Genomic DNA, 12,853 nt, shown 5'->3' on the forward strand with positions numbered 1-12,853 from the left:
GCAGACCTAGTATTGCATTTATCAGAGAGAACCTCAGTAGTGGATTTTAAAAAGAACCCTTCCAGGATGAGTAATGCCTCTGCTATGCTCTCTTTTAAGAGACTGACTGGCATCCATTTCCAGAAGCAGGTAGGTTTTAAGGCAACTGATAATGCAGAAACGCCAAGCTTACATGAATAGGCACAGGCTATGTGTATGCCTCAGACAGTCCGCAATCAAGTATCCTGCCACCAATAAGCAGATAGAAGGAAACTGTCAAATTATATTCACTTGAGCTGACAGGCCTCACTAGACTACATGGAGATGCAAACCTAGGTATCCTGTTAACACATGAAGCTGCCTTATTCTGAGTTACACCACTGGTCCATCTAGCCCAGGAGGATTTACTCTGGCTAAGGGTTCTTCCCTAAGACCACAAGCAAAAGGAAGCCCTTCCTAGCTTGTCTGTCTTCTAACTGGAAATATGCAAGGGACAAACTTGACACTTCCTACATTCCAAGCATGCGCTCCAACTCAAAGTGGTGGACAGTCCCTTACTATTTCCGAGAACCAGGAGGAGAATGAACTAAAGTAAAGGGGAAACTCCCCTGCTGCTACTGCAGCTCTGCATACACTGAGAATGTGGGGAAGAAACTCAACACTACATTCCCGCCCAAGATTCTGCAAAAGAAGATCATGGGCTCTGTCTAGTTGCTTCTCCATCTCTATGCTCCTAGGTTTTCTTTTTCTGAATGAGGTTGCTTAGAAAGAATGGCCTGATATGAGATTGACTGGCATCTGAAAATTCCAATGATGATAGTGCTGTGAGATGCATGTTAGGATTCCTCTAGCTGAAAATGTACCTATGAAAACAGCCCACAAGAGGTCCTTTTGCATATGCAGGAGGTCTAGGAAAGTGGGAGGGGGAGTGCTGTGTAAACCCTGGTTTCCAGGGACACTGGCTGGGGGCAAAACCTGAGATTGTGGGAAGGAGGTGAACTTACATCAATCTCGCCATCATCAATTTCTCCGTCTTCCTCTTTCTTCTTCTCTTTGACAGGTTCCTGCCCACCTCTTTCGTCGTCGCTCTTTGTGCCAGATTTTTTCTCATCCTCAGGTGGTTCATTTACCTTCTCTTCCTCCTCCTCCTCCTCTTCCTCTCCCCCAGCCTTGTCAGTCTCATCGTCAGCAGCAACGGTGCTTGGCTCCTCGGGAACCTCCTCATCATAGTCCAGTTCATGTTCGTCTAGTTCCCGAGTGACTGAGGAGGCTTCATCACCCAAGTCATTTGCCTGTTCTTCCTCATCCTCCTTGACAGAGAGAGAGCCCTTAAGCTCCCTGCTTTGCTCATTATTGTCGGAGTCCTGAGACTTGGTTTCACTTAAGCAGTCCTCTTCACCTGAGTGGTTCTCTTCTTCTTCGTCCTCCTCCTCCTCCTCCTCCTGACTCAATATTCTGTCAGCATCTTCCTTGCCTTCTCCCAAAGTGGTGCCCTGCCCATCCTCTCCATCGTCTTCTGAGCCGCTCTCTTTGAGGATTTCGTCATCAGACAGCAGCTGGTCCTCGTCCTCTTCCTCCTCTTTTTCGTCGGGAGAGCGGGGGTTTTGCTCAGGGCTTTTGGAAACATCCATCAGGGCCTGCTAGTCTGTAATGGAGAAAAATAAATAGCTGGATGGGATAATGTGTAAACATTAAGCATTCCTACATTTCTCAGCTGTCAGATACAGATACTCCTTAAAGACGAATCCTCATTTTACAATCCAAGCAGAGAGACTGGGCCTGCTTGCCTAACAGTACCAATTAAGACCGCAAGTGTTCAAACCAGAATTTCATCTGCTGCCAGTTACACAGAGTAGACTATATAAGACAGTAACTTGTGGACCGTAGTAGGTGTATGTGAAAGGTGAGGCCCACAGCATTTTACCAAGTACAAGCTTCTGATCCTTATGGAGGAGAATGTGTGCAGTTTGCCTGGGGTTGGGGAGGCACCTAGCACCAGATGTTCTGCACACATAACTCTTAAAAAGGACATAGCCAGTTATTTCCCAAGTCCTCTGCACAATACACCTAACCTCTTTCCCCATGCCTTACCTTTATTCTCCTCTAATTTCTTCCTCCCCAGCACTACCGTATCTAAACATAGTCAGCAGAAAAAAACATGTTTTCTGAAAGCCCAAAACATGCAAGGATAATTAATGTGAGGTCAATAGATTTGTATAACTCTTAAACTTACTCAGAATGTAGACATGTAAATTCATGACACAATGGTATGCACACAGTTCTCATTTGAATTTTTATCCCTAGGACTTAACAGATTACAACCCCTAGACAGTAAAAATTCTGGGACAACAGTCTTAGTCTGTTGCAGCAAAATCACAGAGGATCTTGTGGCACCTTAAAGTGGCAGAAGCCCACTTCACCAGAAACTCTTGTGGTATCAAATTGGATGCAAAATTATGACACTTGTCAGGATTGTGGGTGGTCTTAATGCCCCAAACTCTTCAGCTAAACAAGAGAAGGCTGAGCAGATGAATTTTAAAGACATAAGGCAGCAGCCACAGCTACACTGACAGGAGGACAAACACAAACCCCTGTGTTGCAAAATGTAACAATAAAAAAATGCAAATGCAACACGCTGGCTAATAACTGTTAGTGAATATATAATCGGTTATGATGTCATTCAAAATATACGAAAAAGCCACTTCAAAATGATGTATATATTATACAACACATCTCACAAAATATATAAGTAACTACAAGTTGTTATATGCATCAGAGTCAAAGAATCAAAGAAATCAATGAATAGCGAGGAATGCCAAGCCATCTTTCAAAGGAAGACGTCTCACAAAAGTCTCAAAGGAAGACATCTTTCCAAAGTTTCAAAAGGACAGTATATCCGGAATAGTTCAACTGTTTCGGAATACAGTGGTACCTTGGGTTAAGAACTTAATTTGTTCTGAAGGTCCGTTCTTAACCTGAGGTACCACTTTAGCTAATGGGGCCTCCCACTGCCGCCGCGCCACCACCGCACGATTTCTGTTCTGAAGCATCCTGAAGCAAAGTTTTAACCCGAGGTACTATTTCTGGGTTAGCGGAGTCTGTAACCTGGAGCGTCTGTAACCTAAGGTACCACTGTAAAGTCTTCATCAGCTGGAAATGGAATATAAGGCACTGCAAGCAATGAATGACAAACAAAACTGAGCAACCTGCATGTAAGTTACACAGTAGAACAAAATATATAAAGAGGTACATACCGAATAATTATCAATGAAATACTCATACTAGTTGGGATCATGCTAGTGGATCAGTGCTCACTGGATAGTGTAGCTGCTGATGCTTACAGCACAAATGCCCAGGACATATAAAGTTGACCACTGTATAACTTACATGCAGGTTGCTCAGTTTAGTTGTCATTCATTGCTTGCAATGCCTTATATTCCATTTCCAGCTGATGAAGACTTTATTCTGAAACAGTTGAACTATTCCAGATATCTCCTTTTGAAACTTTGGAGAGACGTCTTCCTTTGAGAGACGGCTTGGTGTTCCTCGCTATTCATTGATTTGTTTCATTCTTTGTTTGACTCTGATATATATAACAACTTCTAGTTACTTGTATATTTTGTGAGATATATTCATAATTTTGAAGTGGCTTTTTCATGTATTTTGAATGACATCATAACCGATTATATATTCACTAACAGTTTTTAGCCAGCGTTTTGCGTTTGCATTGTTGTACACTGAGAGGAGGAACAAGGGTACATCTACGGTGCATATAACAAAAATCAAGAGTGGCAACAATTGGGGGATGGATGAGTGATGGTATTCCTAGTCTTGGGATGTGGGCTGCAGGCAAGAGTGCAATATCAGCCACTGGTAGGTCCCAAACAGCCTGCTGGAGTGAGAAGCATGATGCAGAACAGCAAGCAATGGAAAGACCAAGCTGACATTTTAATGCCATGGCTTTCACTTCTACCATTATTTATCTATTGCCAACAATTCGGCCGCAAAGGAGAATTAGCTAACCAATTAGCTAAGGGAGAGAACAATATTGAAGGCAAAGCAGTGACAGTCAGGCTTCCCGCAATTGCTATTTCAACAGCACCATCCTTTTCTCTTTCCCTCTGAAGCTCTCATTGTATTGCTTTTCTTATCACACCTCACAGGGTGGGAAGAAATTAAAGTTCTGGGATGAGTTATCAAACAAACAGTCAGATAGCTGGAGTTAATTAGAATCCACTGCCCCTTTACATATGTGCAGAAGTAGTTTACCTGGAGGTTGTTGCCAAATTCTAGAACACCTAGTTGTTTTCTGCTCTTCTAACCCTTTCCCCTTATGCTTCCGCTGACATAATTAGTCTTACAAAAGTCAAAGGGCAAATAGGAAGGAACACCCTAGGAGTGTTTTGCAGGTCTTTATGAAAGGGGGAAAACATGTGAATGCAATAGTTTTGCCCCCTGTTCCTTACTAGGCTGTAATGGATAGAAAAATGACACTCCAATCCAAGTGCCAACAGCCAATCAACGATGCTGGTTACTGCCAAACCTGTGTGCCATGAACAGCAGGAGCACCTAACATTTGCCATCCAGATGATGTTGAACTAAAACTCCCATCAGCCAACTGACTAAGCTGGATGGTTCTGATGGTAATTGGAAGTCCAAAATATCTAGAAGGCAACAGGCTAGCCATCACTGGTGAACATGGATATCCTGAGTACAAGCAAAACCACTGAGCCTTCAGGAAAGATAGGTTGACTTTGAGTTTTCAAAGTGACTGAAAGATTTAGCTGCATGTTGAGTTCTTTAGAACCCTCTGCATATATTCTGCCTTAAACATAAATAGACTATGTGTAATATATATGTAATATTTAGGCTTCGTAATGACAATCACTTAAAAAATATTATGTACAACTTTGAAATAGCCCATTTTTTTGTGCTGAGTACATTCAAAAAGCAAATTAATTCATTTTATGGAACAGTACATTTTTGGAAGTTTTTTTTTTAAAATCCATTCCATTTTCTTTAGAGAAGTGGTAATTAATTTGCAGTCCTCTAGATGTTGTTGAATTCTTGTCAGCCCAAGCCAGCATGATGGGGTCAGAGATGATGGGAGTTACAATCCAGCAACAACTGGAGGACCAGAGATACCCAACAAAGAGAACAGAAACCTTCCCCCGTATTGCCCAGCATTATTGTGTTTCTCCCAGCACTAGGTGTAAAATTTCTACAGCTAGCCTTGATTTGGGCTTGTATATGTCAACCTTCTTCATACAGGCACAAAAACAAATAGCTAATATTCAAAAAGTAGCCATAAGACACAAAGTGTCAAAGATAAAGTGATATTAGTACCACATAGAATGTCTGGGTAGGTAATAAACTCCCAACTTTAAAGATCTTTAACTTTAGAATGCTGTAAGAGTGTAATATATGCCAGGGCACATATGTATTAGCATGGGGGAATAAAACAGGACTTATTTAAAAGAAAAGTAAAATTAACTGAAGGAGCCCTTAACACAGTTTGATTCACTAGACTCTAATACTTTGAGAATACCTGTACATCAAATTTTGGGATAGATTTGAATTTCCAACATTTCTAGGCTCACATAGTTCCCCCAAAGACAACTGAGAGAATGTTATCAGGAAGCTTAAAGAATGCTACTAATTGCCTCCTATTAAATTGTGGCTCAGGGCAATAAAGTGTAGCTTGTAAGAGCTACCCATAAGTTTGCCATTTTAAAAGCACTTAAAGGCTAGAGATCAGAAACATCTATGACCAAAAGCTTGTTGTACTGGCCATTTTCCAATTATGACTTAAAATGGTTTAATTACTTCAGAAATTATTCCCTGCTGAAGACAGGCCCAGAAGTTTGTTTTCAATCTGAAACACCCAAACTTTAAGGTTGACATTAACAGGCTTACAGAAATGTAGAGAGTCAGAGGAAGATGAGCTGGAATAACTGATTCTAAGGCCAGCTGAAACAGCGAGCTTAAAAACCAAATAAGATTTGAGAGGATGTGACAGAGATACTTTAGTAAGTCTGGAAGGTAATGCCTAGTTATATTTCATCAGCAAGACTAAAGGAGGCGGAGGTATTTTGCTCACTGACTGTTTAGCTCACAGAATTCCATGTGTGCAACACTGCTCAATGACTTCTCAAGTGACATAAAAGTTGTGCAGACACCAAGAATATCCCTTGTACCTGTGACAAAGCAACAGAAACACTAGAAAAATTATCACCTTCCAAACAATAGTTATGTTTTATACAGCACCCCTCTTAAATTCATGATGATAGCAGTGTTAGAAACTCAGATATATAAGCTAAGCACCAAACAGTTCCTTAAACTAAGGTTACAGTCACCAAAACAGAAGGTCTAGTTGTCATTTTGGGGTAAGACAGCTCTAAAGACTGTGACATCTGGCTATTTCAGATGACAACCTTGAGCTAGGTTAAGAACTTTGAGAACTTAAAGAATAAAAGTCACTTGATCCAGGGACAGTCTCTCTCTCTCTCTCTATATATATAGGGTATATATCGCCCTATTTCTATCTCTTTCTGTTAATGGTGACATGGACCATTCATAACATAAGAATGTTCTTCACTACTGTGAGCAGGGCAGTGGGGTGGTGTAAGTGAAGACAAGCTACAACAATTAAGTATAACACCGTTCACCACTCCTGCTCAGGCTGCATAGAAAAAGCATTTTGGTTCCTGAAGTTCGTTCTAATTGTGCAGATAAAATATAACTGATAGAATTCTACAGAATGCCGTATTAGTGTGTGAAAACAGTCAAGAGCCAATGAATGCACCTTCAGATGGTACAGGTGCAGGCACCATCCTGGTGCCGTCATCTTCACTTGGTCACAAGTGGCTGGTAGCCAGGTGCAAAATGCACCAGGCGCATGGCTAATTTTGAATACTGGGTGAAAGGGAATTGCATAAGAAGCAAGAATGAACAGGGTAGAAAGCTGTGAACAACCATATCAGTCTGGCAGAAGATCTTGAGTTGGTATACGTATAGGGCTTCACTGATTGATTAACAGATGGACATATTTGAGCATAGGAAGACATTATTCCTCCCTCAGTCAAATGGCTCCCAATCAAGGAGAGTGTGTGTATTTGTGTCCCCCCTTGTCATGTGGCTCGGCTAACTTTAATCTGAAGTGTAATTCTGTCCCATTAAAAAGAAACCCCATACCATGTCAATTGCAGCCAATCCTTACTAACACAGGATAAAAGACAACTATTACCAAGCCTGGAGAATAGAGGACAGTGAATGAATATCTTGTGCCACAGAAGCCAAATGAAACTAAATAAATGGGTGAGCTAAAAACCAGTATTTTCAAACATGTTATTATACTCATAACCAAAGATTTTGAAAGGTCTAACAAGAGAAATGTTTCTCTCTATTGTGAATAACATGGGATTTTACAGTGAACAAGATTTAGCCTTTGTCTCTGTGTTACCATTCCCCAAAGGAATTTTGCCTGAAGATGGTAATTTGCTTCTCTAGTTAGGTCTCAGATGAAATAGCATTTTTCTTCCATTTAATTTAATCTGTTTGTGGGAACAACATTTAGGGAAAGGAAATATTCTTTTCACCCCAGAAAAATCTAACCATGAAGTGCTCGTTTTAAAGGTTAAACATGGAATAGACGGAATGTTAAGTGATCAATGAATAAGACCCCAAAAACATTTAAAGTAAGTATTTGCCACATTCAATTATTTTCATAACAATCATCAATTTTTTTAAGAAACTGGCCTTCAGCATATTCCCAGGTGCCAGCATCAAATTCCTAGGTGCCTTGAATTTTTATCCAGTGCTGGCCAAGAATGAAGGAAATTCTGTTATATTATTGATTACATAATGAGTATTACTAAAGCTCGCTCTGAGAAAATCAATCCATGATCTGTTACTTTTACAAAGAATTCCAGAAGAACCTCCATCTAATTTAAGCATGGTGTAGTGATTAGTAGCTAACTAGGGCCATGGAGATGTAGGTTTAAATCATCATTCAGCCATGAAGCTCACTGGAAGACCTTAGGCTAGCCTATCTCAGATTAATGTTATCTCAATTTAACCTACCTCACAGGGTTGTGGGGAGAATAGCACAGGGAGGGGAGAACTAGGTATACTGCCTTGAGGTTCAAAGGATAGGACAAAAGTAGAATAAAAAAATGAAAATACTTGGCCACTGTTGAGAACGTAATTTGATCACTGTGAAGTCTACCCAATGCTACCTATCCGTGGTACTGACTATGAAATGGTTTAGAGAGGAAGGGTGAGCAACATCTAGTCTCATGCCAGATGTGGCTTTGGTGATCAGGGACTGAAATAATACTGGGTTTGCAGTTCGCAGAGTATTTTGTTTGACAAATGTCATACCCACTCTATTCCTGTCCAGTTACAGGGACAAAATGCTATTGGCGCTTATACATTGAGAGTAATTTGTTTAGCAGAACTAAAGTCCATGCTTTTAGTGTATTTTAGGTTGCAATCATATTCCCATTTACCTAGGAGCAAACCCTGTTGAACTCAATGGGGCTTACTTTTGTACAGACCTGTAGAGGACTGTGCTGTTAGTATGATTAAAATTTTTTTCTGGCTTAGACTTTCTTTCTGCTGCTGCATTTGATTATTTTTATTTATGGTCATTTTATGTAAACTGTTTTCTGACGTTTTAAGCTTAAAACCAGCAAATAAATACTACCAACAACAACCCACCTTTAGCAGTACTGTTCTTAACAGCCCGGTAACGAATGGGCATCTATCACAAAGTCTGTTGCTCTAGCCATAGGTGCTTGAAAACAATAAGACTTACTGGTTCCTTATACATAGATCCACATAATACAATGGGATCTTATACCACATATCTATGCAATGCCAGGAGAAAATGAAGCTAAGATGGAGAAGTGTCATTAAGAGCCTAGAAGGAGCATGCTACCTTTTGAAAACACATTTCCTCAAAATGCAGAGGGCTGATGAGTGGTTAAACATGATTTATCTCGGCTTTACTTAGCTCTCACTAATCCACAATGCTTAACAACTTGTCAGGAGTTTTTTTAAAAGATCCTCCTCCACTGGCAACCACAAGGAAGGTGATATAATGCAATGGCCCAAAAAGAGAGTAAAGTTTTGAATTTTGCCTCTGCTATGCACCTGCAAGGCAGCTGTAGGCAAGCCATTCTCTCTCAGCATCAGCCTCTTTCCTTATCTGCAGTATGTTGATAATACTAATTTACCCTCTAAACTTCTTATAAGGATGACAAGATTGGTTATTTGAAGACTGAAAGTACTCTGAAAATGCTAAGTATCAACAACAAATCCTAGTAATTCTTTCCAAGGTACCAAAGAGCTCCCTATTAACAGAGCTTATCTTTGAGATATCCAGGAGCTACCAGGCCATTTAGGAATACATGCAGAGTCTTCACCAGCTAAGACGGGACTAACAAAGGTATTGATCTTTCATCTTTCCTACACCCTATCCCTTCTTCAGCACTCACACTTCCTTCTGCTCCCTAATACAAATCACTTTTTGAGCTTTCGCATCTTAAATTGTATTATCTTTCCTCACTTCAAGCAATCCATCAAGCCTTTCAATATCTCCATCCATACAAAGCAACACCCAATTTCTTCATTTAATTAATGAAATAATAACAATAATTTTATTATGTATACCCCATCCATCTGGCTAGGTTTCCCCAGCCATTCTGAGTGGCTTACAGGTTACGGTATATATAACATAGTAAAACATCAAACATTAAAAACTTCCTGATACAGGGCTGCCTTCAGATGTCATCTAAAAGTTATGTAGTTCTTTATCTCCTTAACATCTGAAGGGAGGGCGTTCCAAAGGGAGGGCGCCACTACCATTATGCAGTCAGGGGATGTGTGTTCCCACCTTCTCCCTTTATAAGAGAAACCAATGATAACTTCATGTTCATTCATGCAAAACTTAACTTGATCAGGCATCCTTTGCATGAACCTCAAATCTTCATTTCAGTTAAACCTCCCCTTTGAATTTCTACTTGCAACTTCAGAGCACCTCCTATCTCTGTGCTGTCCGCAGTCAAGTTAATACCTCCGTCTCACCCTCTTTTGCCACTCTCTTTTCAGTAACCAAATCCATGTTCTTAAGACTCCCAGCAGAATCAGTGTCAACCTACTCAGTCATTTCCCATCTGAGCTGTTGCCTGACATACCCTATCTGCAGCATTGGCCCCTGTCAAATCCATCCAGAAGAGAACCTGTAGCCAGCTAATGAGGAACCCACATTGGCACCTGTCATCACAATTTGCTTTCCATTCATTGAGTTCTCAGTATGTCCCAATACACCCTTCAAAGCAGGAGCAGCCATCAACCTTTCACTATACCCTCCTCAATTTACCACCACCACCACCAATCCCAGAGGCCATAACTCAATGCATTGCATGCAGAAGGTCCAATGTACTATCTCATGTCAAGGAGAGAGTTCTCTGCTTGAAACTGCCAATGACAGGAATGAGACTGGGCTTGGTGGAGCAGTCATCCAACTCAACTCTTATAGGGCAAGGATAAAATCAACATGGTGCCCTCCCAGATGTTGGTGAACTACAAGTCTCATTATCCCTGCTATTTGGCTATGCTGCCAGGTGCTAAAAGGAAATGGAACCAAAAAATATTTGGAAGAAACCACATTGGCTACCCATGTTTTAGATGTTCACCATCACTCTGTGGTAAAGCACATACTGAAGCTCTCAAATTCATTTCTGGTTAGAAAAGACAGCAGCTAGGTTGCACAGGTTTACCAGAAGCACCCACAGCTCAGTTGCAGACCACCTACTTTGCTTGCAAAAGGTCACAGGTTAAATCCCCAGCATCTCCATCAAAAGGCCTCTGTGTACCTGGGAACATGGAGAAGGCCTCTGTGTACCTGGAAAGGCCTCTGTGTACCTGGGAACATGGAGAACTGTTGAGATGACAACAGCAGTGTGTCTGGGTCAGTGATCCAATGCATCTTAAGGAAGCTTAACATTCACAAGGGTAGCCAACATGATGCTCTCAACTCCCATCAGGCCCAGCTAACATGATCAATGATCAGGGATAATAGGAGTGGGAGTCCAAACATCACGGGGGGGGCGGGCTCTGGATGTAGCAATCCCATATTTTACCGGCAGTACGAACCACCTCATGCAGCATGGGAGCAGCCTCAAACTTCAGAGAGATGCTTCCAGGCAGAACAGGGCTGGGCTAGGTTGTCTAATGCTCAGACCGCTTCAACTGTTAACACGGAACGTCCCTCTTACCCCTCTGCTCGAAGCCACCTTCATCCCCACAGAGCAACGCCGACCTCCCCTTTTCCCGCCTCCTTGTGGGATGCCCTGGAGGTCACTCCTTTGACACCCCGCCACCCTGAACCAGCCCTCCTGGGGGGGGGATTCACAGCCTCCCCCCCTCCCCAATAACGTCATCCCCGTTCAGGGCTGGGGAAGAGGCCTACCACCCCGCCCTCCGAAGACCCAGAGCGCGAGCAGTGGAGGTGAGGGAGGCGCCCCCCCCCCAATTCCAGGGCGCCTCAGCCCAGCTCCCTTACAACCCTCCGCCCACTTCCGGGCCTGGAAGCCGGGCCCATCTCTCCTCACCTGACCGGACGGGAAGGGGACGAGGAGGGAGGGAAAGCGGCTCCGAGAAGCGGCAGGGCGCGAGACAGGGCCTCTACTGGCGGCGTCGGAGCAAGGCGGCCATGGCGTGACGTCATTCGAGCGCGCCGGCGGCGGCGGCGGCGACGAGACGGCTAAAGAGAGTGTGAAGGGTTTGTGGAAACGCATGCGCAGAGGCGCCCCGGGCAGCGAGAGATTAAGAAAAAAAAAAGAAAGGGGTGTGGCGGCGCATGGTTAAACTCCAGAGAAGTAGTCGGAGGGCGGGGACCGCCCCTACAAGGGTTAGCAGCCAATCAGACGACCTAACCTAGAGATGGGACGGGAGACAGAGCTTTGTTGCGCTTGCGCACTGAGTCCTTTGAGCACTTTTACCAGAACTTGTTTCATAGGCACTGTAATATAAAGCAAGAATGGTTCTGAGCACGTGCAGAGTGCCTAGAGCGCCAGCGTTGCAACTTGTGTTTTCCCCGCCCCAGCATACTATCCCTTGTGTCAGGCATCCGTCTACCTAACAACGACACAAGGCTCAGAAATTCAAAACCTGAAGCTTCCATCCAGTGTTGCAGCAACTGATTTCCTACGAAGCTAATCGCAGCAGATGATTAGGGTTGTTGATTCCAAACCCCACCCTTTGGCAGGTCAATGGTTGCCATCATTGCTGGCAGAAATTCAAGAGGTGAAGCTTTCTCCCAGTGCTGTATGTTGAGTCTAGTGAAAGATACACCAGTTGATTTTGACAGCGCAGTTTGAGGAAGCTCTACAGAAACTAATCAACCATTTTGCTCATCAGCCTGACAAAGACCAACATCCTGTTTCAGGACGGCTCCAGCACTTCGCGCCTCAGTATTGGTGACCACTTGTTTGAGGTGGTAGATGATTTTGTCTTCCTGGATTCCACCATAACCAGCAACCTCTCCATTAATGCTGAGCAAGCCAGCTATGGCAATGGCTTGCATCTCCAAAAGTGTATGGGAGAATGTGGTGATAATGTCCAATACCAAGATGAAGGTCTACCAGGCTTGCTTGTTGAGCATGCTGCTTTATGGAAGTGAATCATGGGCAACTTACAACCGCCAGGAGCAATGCCTCAACACCTTCCACAGGCACTGTGTCAGGAAGATTCTGGCCATCACATGGCAGGACAGAGTCTCAAACAAAGATGTGCTCTCCCAAACCCACATTCCCAGCATGTTTGCACTCCTGTCTGAGTGGTGTCTATGCTGACTTAGTCACAGAAA

At 42.9% G+C, this 12,853-nt stretch overlaps 1 protein-coding gene across 2 annotated transcripts in view; it reads right to left on the reverse strand.

Annotated features, from left to right (window-relative positions):
• The window catches only part of ZC3H18 (zinc finger CCCH-type containing 18), a 54,685-nt gene extending 42,929 nt beyond the window's left edge, over window positions 1-11,756 (reverse strand). For both annotated transcript variants that reach the window (XM_081872051.1, XM_081872050.1), the window contains exons 1-2: window positions 11,598-11,756; window positions 984-1,624 (exon numbers count right to left, since the gene is read on the reverse strand). In XM_081872051.1, coding sequence (XP_081728177.1) covers window positions 984-1,610 — 627 coding nt within the window. In that variant the 5' untranslated portion in view covers window positions 1,611-1,624; window positions 11,598-11,756. The remainder of the gene's footprint in view (window positions 1-983; window positions 1,625-11,597) is intronic.
• Between the last annotated feature and the right edge of the window lie 1,097 nt (window positions 11,757-12,853).

Source organism: Podarcis erhardii (genome assembly GCF_964252035.2).
Source record: "Podarcis erhardii genome assembly, chromosome: 7".
NCBI classification, from domain to species: Eukaryota; Metazoa; Chordata; class Lepidosauria; order Squamata; family Lacertidae; genus Podarcis; species Podarcis erhardii.